General features: G+C 36.9%; 1 protein-coding gene across 1 annotated transcript in view; it reads right to left on the bottom strand.

Annotated features, from left to right (window-relative positions):
• The window catches only part of LOC110443581, a 230,151-nt gene that overhangs the window by 65,692 nt on the left and 143,773 nt on the right, over positions 1-20,686 (bottom strand). Inside the window, exons 34-45 of the mRNA XM_021487872.1 lie at positions 15,138-20,672; positions 10,218-10,364; positions 9,595-9,750; positions 8,979-9,161; positions 8,503-8,586; positions 6,795-8,105; positions 6,287-6,417; positions 5,589-5,727; positions 5,152-5,342; positions 4,729-4,888; positions 4,175-4,258; positions 27-248 (exon numbers count right to left, since the gene is read on the bottom strand). Of these exons, the coding sequence (XP_021343547.1) occupies positions 27-248; positions 4,175-4,258; positions 4,729-4,888; positions 5,152-5,342; positions 5,589-5,727; positions 6,287-6,417; positions 6,795-8,105; positions 8,503-8,586; positions 8,979-9,161; positions 9,595-9,750; positions 10,218-10,364; positions 15,138-20,672 (8,343 nt within the window). The remainder of the gene's footprint in view (positions 1-26; positions 249-4,174; positions 4,259-4,728; positions 4,889-5,151; positions 5,343-5,588; positions 5,728-6,286; positions 6,418-6,794; positions 8,106-8,502; positions 8,587-8,978; positions 9,162-9,594; positions 9,751-10,217; positions 10,365-15,137; positions 20,673-20,686) is intronic.

Genomic DNA, 20,686 nt, shown 5'->3' with positions numbered 1-20,686 from the left:
TCAGGGGACTTTTTGACTAGTAGTACCTGTATATCCTCGTTGGATCCGGACAATCTGGCAGTGATCTCCTTGAGCCGGTTGTTGGTCCACTTGACCATATCTATATATCGCCGGTTGAGCATGTCCAGTTCTGTCTTAACCGTCTCGGCCCCACCCTCATGTCGCCGTCGTTTGGACAAACCTTCTACCAGGGCGGCGTCGATGTCTTCCAGACTGTCTCGGTACTGCTTCAGCTTCCTGTCGTAAATCTACAAGGGAAAGCTTCCACGTGACTTGCTTGTTTGACCAAACGCTCTGATGATCAGGATTTAGAACATACTTGTGCAAAAGTTGTGATTGGGTTGTTTTTTCATTATAAGATCAATGTGAACAATCACTGAAAATGCTTCATGCAATTTCTAACTAAATTACTCAAAACTTTCTTTTTGTGACTATCTTGTGCACATTTTACTATTTCGTGAAAAAGTGTGCATTAATTTATCTTTCATTTTAAAATAGTAGCACTTCTACAATTCATAAATTTGTTTAATAGAGTACCTTACCAATTAATTCCTTAAATTACAAAGTAAAACAAATGGAGAAAAAAAATGAGTTTGACCGTGACCTGATCAGTAATGCCACATCACCATAGTGATAGATATATTTGAGCGGCGATTAAAGTGAGACGTATATTGTAACCAAAGCAATACAGAACACAGTTAAGAGTCACTTTTATCGTAAATTATGCTGTCAAGAGCTTCAACGTTATATTTTGGTTAACTTTTAAACATGACCCAAAGTTGTGTAATCCTGTCACCCACATTTCTACTGGTGGCCTAGTACCATAGCACGTTCTGTAAAGCCATACCTGGTATCTAAGGTGGCCGTTACTATGGTGATAGCAGCTATTATAAGTGATTGCCTAGACACTACACACTTAAGGCCAGTGAAAAGTAATCCAAAGTTGTTTAGAATTATAAACATAAAAAAAAAAGTATGACTGTTATTTGATCTTTTAACCTCTTAATATCTTATTTGTTTTTCTACCTTTTTGCTTTCTTTTAAAATCTAAAATATTATCATGTTAGCTGCGGTAGTTTTCCCCTCAAAACATCTTACATTCTTACCATACTGTCACCTTTGACCTTGAATTCATAAAATGAAACACCTGCACTAATCTATAAATGGAAATGGGTGATTTGACCTTGACCTTGGAGAAGGATTGCTATAAAGGAACATGCCCCAAGTCACTTCTTACATAAAAACTATTTCAACATCCAAATTATGGCTATTAATACAAGACTTGTGTGAAAATCAAGAGGCTGGAAAAGTCACAGCAAACGTTTTTAATTAATTAACATTTATAACAATTAGTGGGGAAAATATTTTTTTTAATGCAAAAGCAAAATAAACATTATTTTAATCATTTTATTTTGAAAATAATACAAAAATACTCTCATAGAAAAGACAACTTTTCAGGAATTAAAAATAAAAAAAATGTTAATACAAGTAATCAATAAGAAAATATTGATTAAATTCTTTCATAAAAAAAATAAAAAATGTTATTGATATTTATCAATCAAACATAAAATTAATGTATAAAATAATATGAATTAAAACTGTTAGGGATTTTTTTTAAATACTAGGTTGTAGTAACAACAAGTCAGAATCCTAAAATGGATATCCTAACTTGCCGATAAAAAAACCTTTTGGTGAATTAATTTAAAACCGTAGTTTCAAAATCCAGATTTGACCTTTGACTATGTGTGAACACAGCTTGTCGGATGCAATGTTAGTGTGGGTTAGATGTACTGGAAAAAGACATGCATAGTGACTATCCATTAGTGACATCGTCATCATCAGAAGCTCCGAATTGTGACGTTAAAGGTACATCTAATACAACGATATTATTCATCATTAAACTGAATTAATTTTAAATATCTGAACATACATTCATTCTCACGTGTCCTTTTACATCACAATTCAGAGCTATTACATTTGGAGTAGTAAGTTATGGGTGAGGGAAAAAAACAAAGCAGAACCCAACCTTGACTTATGAAATATCACATGTTAACTAAGAGCACAGCCTTCCCTTTGATATTGTGTAACCTGATTAAACTAGACAGTGATTGGCACCTTCAATCTGTTTCTAGATGCTGAAAATCTATTAACAGCAACATGTTTTTTCCTTTTACCATAAAGCTTGCTGCATGCATGGAAACAAACTTTCAGGCATTTTAAAATCATTTTTAAAAGTATCCAGCTCGCATGAACTTCAATTGCCAAAATTACAATTCCCAATATTTGTTATTACAATTAATTTTAGCTTTTCCTTTTATTCCCAAAATGGTTAATAATTACACATGATTCATATTCATTCATTGTCAAGACTAAGTAGTCTGCTATGTTTATAATGGGGGTCACATTCGTACCACTCACAACAGCAAATGCAAGGGAGAGTATTTTCCTTGAAAGTTGGAAAGATTCTGGAACCATTGAGCAAAATGCAATCTAGATAATCTAGCGTAACATGCAAAAAACTTCCTATTCAGGCAGTTCTCATCATTTCTAAAACTAACAGAGCACTTTCTCTTTCTATTCTAATCTAATGAGAAAATCATTGTCACTTTGATATATAAACATCAAGGTTTTACCAATTCATCTGATTGTTCTTTTAACTTAACAGAAGACAATTATTTAGAAAGTTGGTATAAATATATATTTTATCTGATATTATGTCAAGCCATTTGTTTAGAGCAGTCATGCATTATTGATCATGTATGAATATAAATAAAAGATAAATAAATAATATACAAATGAGCTTTCCAACTTTGATTCGTTTAAATTGATAAAAGAGTTACAGGAGGATAAAATATAAAATTTTAAAAACTTAAATTCACAAAAATAAAATTAATATTATCAAAAGTTTGACAAACTAAAATGTGATAGTTGCTATTAGATTTGTAAATTTTATATAACATAATTTCAAACCACATTTACTGATGAATATAAACTTTGTAACACATTTTAGTTTTTTAATTCAGTTAAAAAAACAATAGGAGGTAAATCAACACACACAAAAGGATATTTAATAAAATGTGAAGAAGTTGGAAAAGCTCAAATTTATTAAATAAATAAATAAATAAATGGTTTTCACTGCATAGAATAACATAAGAAATCCTTTCCTAGTGTTTTAATTCATTAAACCAAATACCGTTATTTACATTTACAAACACGAAAAATAAAATCTGTATATATCTTTATAGCTCACCTGGTTATCATGGTAACTACATGCAACTCCGACTACTTACTGGTCCGGAGGCCAACCAATCGCGGGGAAGCAAGCTGATGACTCAATGCTAAGGAGCTTGGTCAAGCCGTGCATTTGCGCTGTGTGTAGGACTGAATTGTCACGAACAACGTTGAAGGAAAAATAAAATGGTAACTCCAAGCTGCTCAACGTGCTAAGCAACCTGGAGAAGGATAGATCTAAATACTGCTGGAACTAAAGATTGATCAATGACAGGGAGGGAGGGAGGGAGGGAGGGAGGAAAGTGGAGGGCAGAGGATTGGTTGGGGAATAAACCAATCAGATTTCAAGACATTTTCAACAGAACAAAAACTGCTGACTACATAACACAAAATGACAAGAAACATTGAAAGCACAATAGACAAAAATGCACAAAGTAAAATGTCCATCACAAAAAACAACACTCAAGGGAAGAGAATTCTGTAACGGAGAAACAAAATCTCGCGATAATACAAAGGAAAGGTGCTAAATATACAATAGTTTGTTTGTCAACAAAAAAATGTTGTACAAAAAGCACACGGAGAAGGTGTTTACAAACATAGAATGTTTTACTACAAAAACCACTACGACAGGAAGCAGACGGGTTAGTAAGGGGAGGTCGTCTTGACACAAACTTGTGTCACACATAGTTTTAAACATAAATGGGAAAACAGGAAAAGCGTGTTGTCTAAAAATAGACAAAACAAAAATACATAAAAACAAAAAATAATCTGCATATACTAGCAAATGCAATACATTAGGGATTTGTGTCTCTGGTAGGGTAAAATAATAACAAAAATAAATGCCAAAAAATTATAAAAGCTTGTAGATGCCACATTCTGATTGGATGATCTAGGGTTGCATATAAGATACCATAGATGTGTTGAACACTTCATGAGGGCATACCTTTGCCTCACGAATATACTGGCCACCGTGACGATTCACAGCCTCAATCTGATGCTGACGTTCTCCAAGTCCGTTGTAAATTGTCTGAAAAGATCATATATTATTGTTCAAACATGCACGCAACAGACTATATTAATATTTTATATAATGGCTATTGTTTATTAAGTAGTATTTTACTTTGTTCTCAGGCAAAGGAAATTGATTTAAAGTATTCTGTGAAAATGATTGCTATGATGATATTAACAGCAGATATGTTCCAGTCTTCCAAACGCAATCTTTCCATGACATCAAATTAACTATGTTCAGTATGATGTGCTTATTAACAATCAGTTTCAAAGACTCTGCAATACGGTACATATTTAAGAGAAAAAAACTTATAATGAAAAGATTGCTATCATCACAACAGAATCTGATCATCAACAGAGAGACAAGAATGTATGTAGTTATGAATTGTATCCTCAACATTTTATTTTGTTTTTTAATCTTTTGAAAAGTAGGACTTTAACTATTAGGAATTCCATTTCATTATATTTAGGTCCAATATCGTCCCGTACCATGGTTGGTTCTATCATCTGTTTGAGTTGGGGGAGTTCCTGCGTGAGTGGGGGCTGGGTGTCGATGGCCAGTTGGGTGTGATCCCCCCACTGCTGCTCGGACTTGAGGCCGTTGGTATAAAGAGATAGTAGGTCACCTGCAGTGTCCATACTCCTTAGTCTACAAGATAGAGAACAAGTTTTATAAGTCACTTAATTTACAGGATAAAAAATGTAAATCCTTTGTATCATGGACTCTTTTACATCGGAAGCAATCAAGAAAACTGTGTTGGTCTCTTTAGGTATGTTAACCCATAAACCCCTGAAGTCTCAGTTGAACCTTACCAAACAAAGACTGGGCAAGTCCAGTTTAAAAATATAGGGGTGAATGAGTTTATACCACATCAACCCCTACCAGTTCTCATAACTCCTGTGACGACTCACCTTTCCACAACCTGTATACAGACGTTGTCCCAGCGCTGGTCCAGATCTGTCACCTCCTTCTCTGTGCCCTCGAGGTCGTAGTAGCGTGCCACGCCTGGCCGACACTTCTCCGTGTGGACACGTAGACTGGCCGTGTCACGCTTCAGTGAGGCCACCTTTTGCTGTTGTTGCTGTACTGAAACTTGGAGGTCCTGACAAGGGAGGTAAATATTTAAGATAACTGTTTGTAATTAAATATTCTTTATATAAACAACAAGCACTCATGCCTGAAATTCGGCTTTACTTATTAATATTCATTACTTTTCTTAAAAAATACAGGTTTTTACAACATATTTGATTGATAAATTTATTCAAAAAATCAAACCACTATCCAACTTTACAGTTTTTTGAGCATCATCAGATGCCATTGACAAGAATCCACTGAATCAAGTTCTTACCTGTAGTTCTGCCTTGTGGGTTCTGAGAGATTCAGGTTCGGACGACAAACTGTCATGAGTAATGAGGGCAATCTCATAATCAGCGACGAGTTGTCTCACGTTGTCTAGGTCCGATAACAGTGAATCAACATTCTTTAATCTGAAACAAAAGTACTTAATGACAAACTTGTAAGAAATCTCACTCCATCTGTAGTTTGTAAACGGGGAAAACAAAAGACATGTAAAGCAGAAAAGTTGTGTGGTCTCCCACATCGACTGTAATTTGTTCCTTAAATTTAGCATAAAGATCAGTATATACACACGGGTGTTTATTACCTGGGTCTGGATGTGTATATCTACACAGGTGTGTATTACCTTGGGTCTTGATGTTTATGTCTACACAGGTGTGTATTACCTGGTTTTGGATGTGTATATCTACACAGGTGTGTATTACCTGGGGTCTGGATGTGTATATATACACAGGTGTTTATTACCTGGGGTCTGGATGTGTATATCTACACAGGGGTGTATTACCTGGGGTCTTNGCATGGTAGAGTCTACTAAAGTTACATAGGGGTGAAAGGGTTCAGTTAAAATACATCTTATATGAAAAATTTCACTTCGTCCATTGATATATGTGAAATTTCATTTTGAAAATATTCCATTTTCATACTTTAGAATATGTTATTGGATAAAAATTAAATAACAAACAAGCAGACAACTCACGCATAATTTTCCTGAAGGGACTGCTTGGTCTCTGGTCAGCATTTTGAAGGGCGTCAAATGCGCATCCAAGGTCATTGACCTCGTCAATTGTATCTACGTAATCCTGGTAGTTTTGCAGCATGGGCTGAAATGTAAAATTACTTCATTTTAATCGTGACTCTTTGAAATTTTAGTACAAGGAACTAGACTTTGGTCAGGATCAAATGTATCCAATTTATTTTCTCTTGAATTAAATTTTCTTCTATGAGAGGTTATTTGACAAAGTTAGATGAAATTGACAAATTTTGAAAGGATCTCAAAGGTAACTTATGAATCTTTGTCTTTCAGAACCTATAGAAAAGGGAATCTAAACTATTACAACCACAGATGTACCAAAACTCATAACATGATCAAAACATAGGATTTTTCTCTGTTGTTGCTACAATAAAGGTTAGGACGGCTTTTATTTAATAAGGACATACATCTTTCTCCTCACACCTGCTGTATTGTCACCTGACTCACCTGTAGCTCTTCTATCTGAGTAGCTGCCACCTCCACATCAACAGCCACGGGCTCGAATGCGTCCACCTTACCCTCCATGGTAGTCAGCCAGTCCACAACGGACTTCTTCGTGTTGCTGTACTCGTCGGACTGTCTCTCCTTTTCCGATGCCTCTTGTTCTCTCTCGGACAGCAGTCCATTAAAGTCCTCCCACTCTCTACAAAGTTCTGTCACTTTTTCTTTCAACTCACTGACCTCTCCTGTACGAGGATCTTCAACAAGAGCCTGTCCGAGCTGTTTCAATTCGTCCACAATTTCTTCCTTCCTCTTTTTCTCGATAGTCATACCGTCCACTTTGTCTTTCATTTCATCACCAGACTTTTTATTCCAGTTTTTGTCCTCAAGGTTCTCTATTTTGGCATTCAGCCAGACATTACAGTGTTCGAGTGTGTCCTGGAAGTGTCCGAGAGTTTCGGAGATTTCTTCAATGTCTTTGGCTCGGGCCTTACACTTAGACTGGACACCTCCAAATTTGTTGGCAAGGTCTCCCAATTTAGACTCTAGTGACTTCGCCATATCTAGTTCACACGTTTTGATAAGTTCGTTTGCCTCATGTCTCACAGAATCTAAGCTTGGTTTATGACTTTCCACATCGGCACTTATTGTTTTAAGTTCCTGGTATTGTTCGCTCAGCCTGTCTCTCATCAGACTGACCGGCTTTTGAGTGGTCAGTGTTTTGTCCGTATCACGTACCCATGACAACAGGTTGTCAAGGGCATCTTCAACATCCTGGGATTTAGTCAGCGCCATCTGGAGGCTGTTTGACCTTTCATTAACCTCATTCAACACTTCCTTGTGTCGACCAGAGATATCGTCTATGATATCCTCTAGCTTGTGTACGTGGTCTTCATCAACAGCCAAATCCTTTAACATGTCAATCAAATCATGTGATAACTTCTCTAAATCGTCCAGCTGTACTCCATGTGAGATGGCGTCACTGCTGGCTGATCGCATTAGCCCGAGCTGTTGTCGTAGAACCTCTGGTTCTGTGGTAGCTGACTCTTGTTTTGATGTGGACAGTTTCTCTTCAACATCTGTTAGCCAAGTCAGGAGTTTAAACGTACTCTCATTGAAATTCCGTTGTTTGGTTGAAAGTGTTCCAAGTTTTTCTCCAAACAATGCACATTTGGATTTGAGGTCTTCATAGCTTGTTGTTGCTGCTTTTAATTTGTCACCTACTTGTTCTGCCTCCATGCCCTCCATTCCGAGCCAGCTGAGGCGATTGGTCTTCCTGCGATTGGCCTTGAATGCATCAACCTCTAGCTTGTGCAGCTGGAAGAAAATAATTCAGATATTAATTAACTCACTTTCTATTATACATAATTATGATTACTAAACATTAATCTAGCTATTTATCTGATTCAATATCAGTGCAATCACATGCCTATGTATAAGAGCCCTGTGAATCAGAGCTTTTTGAAACAGAATCCTAAACATCAGAGTCTTTTAAATCAGAATTCTAATTATCAGAGCTGTTTAAATCAGAATCCTAAATATCATAGCCCTGTGAATAAGAGTCCTGTATATTAGAGCCCTGTGTATCAGAATCCTGTATATCAGAGCCCTGTGTATCAGAGCTTTTGAATCGAGTCCCATGCATCAGAGAACTTTAAAGCAGAGTCCTAAATATCAGAGCCCTGTGAATTAGTATCATATACGTTCTACAAACCTTGGCCTCTTCCATGTATTTCTGAACAGCCATGGACATAAATCTGATGTCTGCCTGGTGGGAGATCATGTCATTCATCATATCCTGTCACCATGGAAACAAGAACACAAGTTAGGTACAGGTCACAGAGTTCAAAGTTCAGGGACATATAGGTAAGAGTTCAAAGTTCAGGAAGATAAAGTTGACAAGAAATAAATCACTGAGGGTAAATAGGTCAAAGAGTACAAAAGGTCAAGGTCACAGGGTATATTAGGGTTATTTACAATTCCAAAACTGTTATGATTACTTACAAACATGGTTGTTATGGTAGGCTGCATTGCATTTTATATCACAGATATTTATGTATGTCAAATTATTACACTGACTTAGTATTCGTGATCACCCATATAATATATGCCCTGTAAATTACGAAAATGTCACCATGCCGTAAATCCATTTTGTTCGATGCAGCATTCAACCACAAACATTCTGCTCACCTTCTGGTGTTCCTTGATCTCTTTCAGACGGTCAAGGTTGGTGACCTCCCTCTGGTGTGTGGTCAGGTCGTTCTTGGTCTCTCTCAGCCAATCACTAAACTTGGTCATCTCCTCTTCAAATTTAGTAACCTCGTTACAAGCAGTGGTCAGATGCTTGACTCTTCCGTCAGCAGTTTTCTGGACCTACAAGGATCAGTAATGTGGATTTATATAGGAGTTCACACTTTCTGTTATATCTGTCGCTTTTACAATGAACATACATTTGATGTAAAACAATTTAAACAAAATTTGTAATGTAAAATTAAGATTCAATCCTAATATCATTAAATGTTGCACAGTTTTTTGTTTCCAACTGAACATCAATTATCAATCAAATAGGATCCCAAAGGAACAGTATATTGATAAAACTTTATGGAAGTAAAGTCAGCCAATATCCTTACTAATTTTTCAACTCATTCACCCCTGAAGACAAATTTGAACGCTTCCATTTCAAAGGTTTGAATAGTTCATCATCAAATTTCAGGGGTGAACAAGTTAAATGTGTCAATATTTTAATATAAATGTTCGGATTCCAAACAAGAACTATTGATGACAGAAAACCAAGATGGCGGCTGACCTTGCCGAACGTAGCCTTGAGACTGGATACGAGCTGCTGAACCTCGGTGACCTGTTCAGGAGTTAGCTCCTCCTGGTGGTTCTCAAGGAGCTGCTCAGTCTGATACACAAGGGACAGGATTGGCTGTTGGTGCTTCTGGATATCGTCATGGAGAGTCTGCAAGGGGAGACAAATAGGTAACAAACTGACAGACAACATATGTTTTTCGTAATCTGAAGTCTGTTGACTTTCACTGATTCCAAACAACTCTTTCTTACCTAAATGTTTTTTCTAAGCATTTTGAACACTAATCCTTTATACCTTTGATTTAACTGTAGACTAGAACATAAATTATCTGCAACACATTATGTTCTGAATATTTCGGCACCCCATTTCCTCTCATATATTCAAAAAGAGGTTAAACACTTCAAACAACATTGAAAAATTATAACACTGAGAAAAGTTTACAAAGAAAATTGATTTAAAACAGATTTGTTTTTAAAGATCAAAGGGAGAACAAAAAGTATGGTATGAAAAATACTAACATGTAGATCTTTTTTGTTTTTTGTTTGACACTTACATGAAATGCTGTATACAATTTTGCTACAAGAATTAAAGATGTTAAGCTGGAATACTGTACAAACCTTTTGTGCGTCTAATTGTCCCTGAACTTTGCTTGCCTCATCATTGATGGGCTGATCATCTCTTAGCAACTGTTCAACATCTGAGAGCCAGTTTAGCTCATTGTTCAGATCCTGAGCCAGTTTGTCGTAGGAGTCAACTAACCTTCCCTGTTGGATATACATATGGCAATGTTACAACATGTGTTCGAAAATATTCAGAATAAGATACAGGTACCTAAAGTGAAAGTAGCATCAGTTTCTAATGTGTTAGATAACGCCAGATTAAATATAGCTAAAGTGAAAGTAGCATCAATAATATCTAATGGCGATCAAAAGCAAAACTGAAGAGACAGAAAAAAAATGAAACTAAAATATCAGCAGGGCAACTATTTCAAGAATCTAGAAATCATAAAATCAAAACTGGAATGGAGTTCAAAATCATATAATTTTTTGTAAAATTTTGATTTGCAGATAATGTCAGTGCCAATTTAGCGTACAATATATATATATCAGATGCAGAAGTGATCTATTACAACATTCTCCCAATGCAACAAGCTACGAAAACCAAAATTATACAATATACAATACTTAATATTTATAAAAGTAATAGTGCTTAGTACAACATCCTACACTATATAGACAGGTTATTGACCAAATTCATATAGCAGGCATATATACAAAACAGAACTAAAACATAATCCATGTACAAAAATAATATGCAACCCTACATCAATCAAGTGGTATGTTGGCATCTACAGTGGCAAGACAAGGGAATTTGTTTTCAAAATGCACAAAAAAAGGGAAGGTTGACGGTTTGATGAAGGACTGAAACACTTTAATACACAAAAAACAATCTTCCAAGATGCATATAAATAATAAACAATTGTTCATTCAAAAAATATTCAAATTCAAAATGAGTTATTGATGAAACAAGACATTCATCCATTCCCAACAAGTCTTGCATACATTATATATATCACATGACGATCACATGACACTGACATTTACATGGAACGGCACAGGACAGATGGGTGCGATAAAAGATCCGACTACAAAAACGTTACATGCACTGCAAAACTAAAAGACAGAACAGATAATACATGGACAAAGACGAGAATGAGATTCACAAAAGGAAAGAGGACAGAAAAACGTGATGCATGTTAATTGACAGAGCATTCCTATGATATGGTGAGTGTGGAGGGGGGTGAAGGGAACAGCTGACAGGCACAGGCAGGCAGGCTTCACATTGTCTACCACCATGCGAAGGTTTAGGCAAAACCCACTGAAATGAAAAGAATGCGATTTCACGTAAGCATTGTACTGGTCTGCAAATCAAAGCTTTCTGACTTTTTTCTTGAGCAATAAAATGAAGCAAGTAAAAACAAAATCAAATTTCCTATAAAAATGATAAATTAGGAAAGTGAGACTTTGGAAATAATAGGAATGTAGCATCTTGTGTAATATCTTAGTGCAATATCAGGCAGGGTATAGACAAGGCAAAAAGAAAAAAGAATATGAGTATGAAATTTGATTGATACCATTTCAGTTTTGCATGAGAATGAAGATCATTTGTAAAGTTAGATAGATAAATGTAATCTACTTTCTTTAAAATCAGTTAAATGTTTAATTCAATTGTTGAAAGATTCTGATCTGATACTTTACTTTACCAACATGATATAGAACATGACATTTTCAAAATGAATTATTTGAAATTATGATATATTTCATATTATTTCTCAATCTATTTTTCAATTCAATTATTTTTCACAGCAATATACGAATGCTGCAGATCAAAATATCAATGTACAAAGATGGAGTACTGGAGAACTGGTTCTGAGAGAAATAAAACATTAGGGTATACGGATCAGTAAAAGATTCTGTTTTCATGCGTGAGGTCAGAGGTCAGTGTGTAAAATTAACAACTAAGACAAGATTCAATCTCGAAGTAAATCTCTTTGTAAATTCATTAATAATATTAATTAATTAATAAGTAGTTAATTGAATGCACTTCCAATCAATCATTAGATGTCAATAAGTTAATCACATCATTCTTATTAATGAAAAAAATTATTAAATTCTTAACTTGTATTTCACTTGTACTAAATTTTAATGTCCCATGTTAGAAGGAGAGTAATCAAAAGGGGCATAACTCCTCCATTACAATCTGTAAATTTTAATCACTTTGCATCTTTTCAAATACTCTTTAATAAATCAATTAAAATTATGTTAAAACTGAAGTGTGTGATATAAATGAATGTTTTAGAAATATTATGTCAGGATGGAAAATGCCAATAATTCCATTTGAAGCCATATTAACAGATGGATCAGGATTGAAATTTCATCAAGTTTGTTTAATCCACTCTGTATATATGTATTTCAAATCATTTCAAATAAGACAGGCAGGACATAACTAACTTGACATTAAAACTTGTAAAGTTCTTTTTTTCTTCAAATCAAAACTTTGCTCTTTTTCTCCAAACTGATTCACATACAGCAAAGCAATGTTAAGTTGTTAAAAAAATCATTAAGTGGCAATTCAAAATATACAAGATTTCAAAATGTATTTTTATGCAAGAAAATTCTAGAAACAAAATTTCCTCCACATGTCAATGGCATTAGAATTTTATAAACTTACCTTCATTTTCAATTAATATTAATCATATTTTAATCTAAATTTTTCGAATTTTGCATTATTTTGAATTACCCCTTCATATCAGCATTTTAATTACTCATTTTTGATCTGAGAGAAAACGATGAGCTAACATTTTCATTTGGTAAATCAATAAAATCATATACCAAGATAATTTACACCAAAAATATTTCATATTCCCAAAGTAGTTAAAATATGTTTCAAAAATATTTAAAAAAATATATATCATATAGCTAAAAAAAATATTCATTTATAAAGATTTTTTAAACAGTTTTTTTCATTTGTGAGGAATTTTTTTAAATTCATTTTTTTGGACAATTGTCTGAAATTATCAGCTCACTTTGATAAAGCCCCTTTTCCCCCTCCACAATCAGTTTCCTTAAGATTTTCTGATTACATATTGAAGAACATCATGCTGTAGTTTCTGATTAATCTCTAAACCAACAAACTCTCGAACCAAAATCAATAGAAGTTCCATCATCCAATTATCAGCCAGTAAACTTGTGATTTTTAGAGTCAAAATGTTACAGGAATAATCAAGTAAGTAGTTTTGATATGCAGGGTCAAATTAAAAGAACCATGGGAAATAAATTTGTAACCCAGATGAAAAACATTTTGTGTGCACATATATCAGACTTGATACATGATCAATGACAGCTAGATGTAATCGGAGTGATTTCGGTTTGAGAGTTTCCTGCTGTCTAAACAGGTGTAACACCCGTAACATATAACACAGTTCACTCTTGTATTCCACTACCACACATGTGCTGTATACACAAGCTCAACTTTACCCTAACACAAAATTTCCTGACATTCTCACTTTTTGTTGTAAATAAAATAAAGAACATTCAATTGAGTCAAAAAATTCATTAGTTGCATTAACAGTTAGTAAGACAAATATCAGAAAAACACACGTTTCAAAACAGATTTTTTAAGATTTTTTTTTGGAAATAGTGACATTTCAAAATCAAATTTTCCTTTTTTCCTTTTTAAATAAAATACATTGAATTAACATGCTAGCTTTCTGTTGATACACTCACTTTCTGTATGCATTCTATACACTTAATTCTTTAGGAAAAAATACAACTTCTGTATGAAAATAACATTACAATATTTTTTCTTATTAGACTTATTATTACAAAGGAGATATATAAAGTAAGGAAAAGCATGGTTGGTTATGATTTGATTCAATTTGGAATATATTTAAAAAGCAAGCACATATGATAATTATATAAGATATTTGAAGACATAATAAAAACAGGAATAATGATGCAAATGTTCTTTTTAAAACAGAAATACAACTTCTCCTCCATGCAAAAATACTGCCTTTTTTCTTTTAATTTTAATGAACGATAATGAAATATCTGTATAAGCTGATCTTGCAAGAATGATGAAATTCTATTTCCATGCTTAGTCCTTACATAAATATTGTCCTTTCATTTGAAAGCATGCTTCAGGAATTTCTAATATGCAAATGAGATCTGAATTTCAGTTCCTTAAGAAAAATGAATGTACAGCACGAAAATTGATAGGAAGTTGGCATTTATCAAAATATTGGAACTGAAAATATCTTATATGCATATGGACCTATGTTCAATGTACTTTCTCTTTCCTTATATTTAACACAGGACTGATCTGATATAAACAAAAACACACTTTTCATGCCAACGTTACCGACATTAATGGCCGAGTGTAGAACAAACAGTTTGGTGAGTTCAACAAGGCAGCAAGTAAATGTAGGGTTATCATCAAACTACACAACTATTGTATGAACATAGGTCCATCGAAACATGCCTTTCTACAGGATTTATATACGAACATTCTCACATTTCACATAATGGTGTCATTAATCTGCTAAAAGTTGTAAAAACCTGGTGTCCAATCTTTTTGAATCATTGGATCAATCAAATATGTTTAAACAAATTAAAACTAATCGGTCGAGCAATAATTTTTTGTTTTCACAATCATTACTAGCAGTTCCGTTGAATTTGTTTTAAAATGTATCAGATTATTTGAAATGGAGAATGTCCATGTTACGAGATAATTAAGGTTTTCATAACAGTCAAGATTTCACAATCTATATTTTGTTAAGTACAAACTAGAAGTGAGTAAAGGCAGTCCCGACGGAAACAAACAGACGTTCTCAATCGGGAAGGCGTTGCATTGCAAGTTAGAGTCGTTCTCATTCAGGTTGGCGTTATATGACAAGACACAGAAGTGGAAAATCAGGCAGGGATCTCTCGACATGACCAAAGTAGGCAGGCGACTCATGCAGGAATCAATGTTCCTACCTTCCGTAGTCCTGCCATGGCTGGTTTGACTCTGACCTCTTCTATGACCTTGACCTCATGTTGCCATGGTATCTCAGTGACCTGTGGTGTAGTTGGTGTCGATGGATTTGAGCTTTTTTCAGCTCTGTTTTTGTCATTGTTGTTTTCTTGCATACTCAAATTTTGTTCTGCATCTATGTCTTCATCCATGGTCGGCGTCATTGAACCAGCGTCGCACTCGTCCTCAGATTTACTGTTCTTGTCTGTGTTATCATTCCTCTGAGCTGCTGCATCCTTCTTATGCTTAGCATTTACAATCATCTGACGGATCATTTCAGAGGTAAGTGGCATCATCCATGTATGAGGATCCTTCCTGTCCGTGCTCGATGAATCAGTTGTCAAATCAGACGAACTGCTGTTTCGAGAACGACTGCCCATAGAGAATGGGCGCGTGAGGACAGGACCATATGCATTCTCAGCTAAGTGGCGGTACCTTACCGACTCCATGGTGTGCGCACCTGAGGCGGCCATGACATTCTGGCTGTTGTTGCTCTCACGCAGCCCCTCTCGTGGACTGTTACTGATGATGAGGCCTGCAGCGATGGCCTCGTTGAAGTTGTATACCTGATTATTCACCAAATTCACGTACACATTTTTTATCTGCTCTATGGTTTTCCTGTCGATGGCTGTCTGCAGTGTGACGACGATTCCCTTCTGTGTGAGATCACGTATCTCCAGACACATGGGCGTTATGATTTCCATGTCAATCATCTCCTTCAGAGTGTGCTCCTTCCCTGTACCCGGGTCCACGAACTGACAGTTCTTATCACTGTAGAGTCCCTGGTTCACAGCACTGTACAGTGTCAGACCCTTGGGACTCAAGATGAATCCCTTCTCCACAGCATCGCTCAGAGATATGCTCTCACCTGTTTGGGGGTTTTTGAATTCACCAGTACTCATGTCAATCATTCCAAGACTTGCAGCACGCTTTAATGTAATTGGTTGAACTGTGTCCGGATCAATAACGGAGGAATTTGAGCGATGCAAGACACCAGATGAAAACGCATCCTGTAATTTGGCTTTACCTTTGTTCTGTTCATTGGTAAGAATTTCTTCAACATAAATTTCCACGGAACTCTTTGGCTGGGGAGCTTCGGCCAAGCCCTCTATGATAAGGCTTAGCTCCATTGCTTCTTTGAGCGACATTGACGTCTGATGGACAGTGTCGTTGTAACAACCTCTTACAGGGTCCACTACCCTGAGGCTGATAGCTTCCTGTAGTGTCAGGAGCTCCCTAGTCCGTGGATCTACGATCTCTCTTGCTCGCATATTAATAAGGTTATTCTGGACAGCATCCTGTATGGTCAGTGGCTGACCAGTTATAAGATCATCCATCAGTCCTGTACTTGGATTAAGCATTCCCTTCTTTAGTATACGGTGCAATGTGCCGAGACGATAGGTTCCCTGGTCGTCTTTGACAACTTGTAATAAGGAATCTAAGGAGGATGACATGTTTTTTGCAGTTTTTATGATATCAATTTCTTTAGATAACTTTTCCGCAAATGATTTCTTCTGTTTTCTGGGGTCGGAGGTTTCTGAATTGTCAAGGTTGACCTGCATTTTCTCCGTCAGCAGCCCTCCCTGGACAGCCTCACTGAAGGTTATTCCATGTCTGGAATTTCTTCTCGAGGTCTGTGTACTGGAATCCAGTAAGCCCACCTCCAAGGCCAGTTTGAGAGAAAGACTCTGGTCAGTAATTCTATCGTGGAATGTAACACCAGAAACATTGATCAGCCCTTGGCTAATAGCATCCTTCAGAGGAACAGGAGTTTCACTATCAGACAAACGAAAATTACCCGTTTCTTTATCTAAATAGTTTCTTCTGAGTGCCTCACCGAAACTGATGGCTTCTATATTCTGATCCATCAGGTCAAGCACATCATCGTTCTCCTGCATGTCAATGCCGGAGCTGTCACTGGAATGTTTGGGTTGCTTGGAGGCAATCTCCACACTATTAGATAAGGAATCGAGTTGTAAGGTCCGTTTTCTCAAATGTGGAAGTCTTGGAAAATTACACAGACTTCGACCGTTGAGGATAAGACCTTCATTTAGTGCGTCCATAAGGCTGACAATACGTCCCGAGTCACAAACAACACATGCCGTTGTTGTGTTAAATAGGCCACAGTCAACTGCCTTTTTCAAGGTCATCACAATGTCCTTGTCAACATCCTTGACAAGTGAATCCTCCGTGTCGATCAGACCCTTATCAAGAGCATCAGCCAACGAAACCCTCTCGTCACAGATCATGCTCTGCATTTTCAGAACATTTGTATTCAGTAAGCCGTACGACACGGCCTCATCAAGAGTAACTCGTGTGAACGGCACATCCACAACTAAGTTTTCCTCAACCGCTTTTTCTAGTGGAATGCTCTTCATGTTTTGCCTGTCCAGGATAGACCCAGTCTTGCCACTGACAATTCCTTTATCCACAGCCTCACTGAGAGATATATACTTCTGAGTGTCTGGGTTCATGACCCTAGACCTTGTGCCATGGATAAGAAAAGTCTTTAATGCATCTGCCATAGTAACCGAGGACTTAATCCTGAGGTCATAAAATGTGCATCTGTGCTTTTCGAAAATACCCTCCTCAACTGCTCTCTGAATTCCAAAGAAAGGCTTTCCATAGTTTGATCTTCGAGAATATTCACTCTGACCTCCGAGACTTGAGTCATTGATTTGTTTAGCAGATGTCAACGAAGTGAAATCAGAATCTTTCAGAATATCGGCAATTTCTGTCAAAAATGGCTGATATCCTTTCTGTTCTGATTTAAAAACAAATCCTTTAGCCACAGCCTCAGGTAGTGGAGTATGCTCTAGATAGGCTCCAGTTGAGGCATCCAATATTTTCTTTGCTATTGCTTCTTTTGGGCTAAAAATTCCCCGTTCTGCCACAAGAACTTGTGGTTGAGAGCCATCCACAAGTTTACACGAAATTGCTTCCTGAAGCGACATCCTTGCACATGTCCTTGGGTGTAGGATGGTTTGTTTTTCTTTGCTGTACAGTTCATTACTTACGATATCTACCAGTGTAAACCCCTTCTCCGGCATCTCTACCACCAACTTTTTCTCCACCGCTGTACACAAATCTAATTTCTCAAATGTCTTTGTGTCTGTCACCTTTCCAGAGTATTTATCCATCAAGTGATAATTAATCGCCTCTGAGAGTGGAATGAATTGGTTACGAGCATTATCACGAACAAATGTATGAGAAGGATCAACAATACCTATAGAAATAGCATCTTCCACATCGACGCACATTTGAGAGGTTTTGTCCTTGACCCTCTGTAGTTCAGGGTCGTACGTGCCATCAGTCACTATGGTAACAAGGCCTTTAGCTGGTTCTCCCATGGTCTGTCTGAGAAGCCCATGAGCTAGTGCTGTCTTCAAATCTAACCATTCATCCTCTAGAGGATCAAATACTTGACATTCTTCCAAGTCCAGGAGTTTTCTCGACACTGCTTCCTCAAATGTCAGATATTCTTCAGACTTTGAATTTTTTATCACAATATCATCACAGCGTACAAGCTTTGACTCCAGAGCTTCCTTGAAGGACTTCACTTCTCCGTTCCTTGGATCCATGAAATTTTGACGAGTCACATTGTAAACTCCTTCATGAATTGCATCAATCAGATTTAAATCTGTACTGCCGAGATTTTGTATGAGTAAACCTTTTGACACGGCTGTGTTGAAATCACAGTTAGTTTTGCCACATGAGTATGTTCCTGTGAGGGAGTTCACAATGCCCTCATTTATAGCTCCGTCTAATGTTACCAGAGTTTGACTCTCTAAATCCCGGACAAGAACACAGTCACGGTCGAGGAGACTCGAGTCTATAGCACTTATTAACGAGACTGCGTACCCTGTTGATGGATCATGGAATTTACCTTCGTCATCCACGAGACAGTCATCAACGACCTCCAGGAGACTATATTTCGGCTGATTTGTCAGGTCTATAAGAATGCCCCTTTCAATACTCTCTATGAGAGAAAGGGTATCCCCACTGGAGGTATCGTAACACATCCCCGTCGCTAGATTTAGCAGATCTCTCTCAACGGCCTCCTGAAATCCCAGAACCTCACCACTGTCCACGTCCCGTACCTTAATGATACTACAATCCAACATTCCAGAGAATATGGCCTGGGAGAACCCCATTTTTTCCTCTGTGTCTGGGTTTAGCATCATCCCTGTAGTTATGTCGAAAAGTCCCTCCTCAATGGCTTCCGAAAGTGAGAGAGAGAATGGAGATTTACATTTCACTACCAAGCCCCTGTTGACAGCGAAGTTTAATGCGATTGGTAACCCTGACGACAACATCATTCTCCCTGAAAGAGGGTCAATGATACGTTTATCTATAGCCTCCTCTAATGTTAAAATGTCTTTGCTCACAGGATCACGAATCAAAGAGGCTTTATGAACCAGACCTCGCTCAATAGCATCCACAAATGCAACAGATTCATCAGTGCTGACATCACATACTGTGTTGGTGACCGGGTCATAGAGACCATTATCTATGACGTCGTCTAATGTCACTGGTAAATCCGACATCGAACACAATTCTATGGAATGTTTTCTTTTATTCTTTGCTTTGAGTGCTGCTGCAATTTCCATATCCAATTCTGACTCAGACGGGTCTTTCCCACTATCATCGTCTTCCTCTTTCTTAGCATCGCAACTTTCCCTCTTTTTGTCATTGAAAGATGACCATGTGACTCTTTTGATCTGCTTGGAGTCACGGCGGTTAGCAGAATTTTCTGAAGTGATGTCTAGATTTCCAACAAGGCCAGCATCACAGGCTTTATCCCAGGATAGCCACTTGTCATTAAATGTGTCCTTAACGAAACAGCCCTTCATTCCTACTTTTGTACTGGATAAATCACTCTCTATAAACTTAACAATGCTGTTCTTCCTAGCATCTTTCAAACTTACTACTGATCCAGACTTTTTATCACGGATGGATATTGTTTCCTCAAAATTAGTTTCAGTCACATTAAGCGGGAACGATAGCTTACCTCCCTTTATCCTATCCTGGAATGTAAGTGGGTCGTCGGTAGTGTTAATAGAAAACGACCGACCAGACACAATTTCTGAATCATCTGAGACAAGTTTACGTCGCACAGCCACATGCAATGGAATTTCCTCGCCTTTGACATAATCAAACACATTGCCGGTTTTACTGTTGACAGCGCCACTTTGAATTGCTTCTTGTAGATCGATTATCTCCCCTGTCTGAGGAAGCTTGAATAAAGATTTCTTGGCATCGATCAAACCATGTTTAATGGCCGCACCGAGAGAAAAGTTATTTCCGGAAACTGGGTCATGAAATAATCCACTGCAGGGATTAAAAAGGCCTTGCTGCATAATCTGGGTCAAGGTCATTGTATGGGGTCCCTGTCCTTCATCACCGATCCCATGGTTACCACTTGAATCACGATGGAGAGATGTTGAGCCGTCCACTTGGTTAGACATCTTTGTCTCCGAGTCCTGTAAAACGGTTTTCATAATAACAAACA

This window comes from Mizuhopecten yessoensis, unplaced genomic scaffold, assembly GCF_002113885.1.
Source record: "Mizuhopecten yessoensis strain PY_sf001 unplaced genomic scaffold, ASM211388v2 scaffold716353, whole genome shotgun sequence".
Lineage (NCBI taxonomy): Eukaryota > Metazoa > Mollusca > Bivalvia > Pectinida > Pectinidae > Mizuhopecten > Mizuhopecten yessoensis.
Note: the sequence above shows the minus strand (reverse complement) of the source record. Positions and strands in the feature narration are given on the sequence as shown.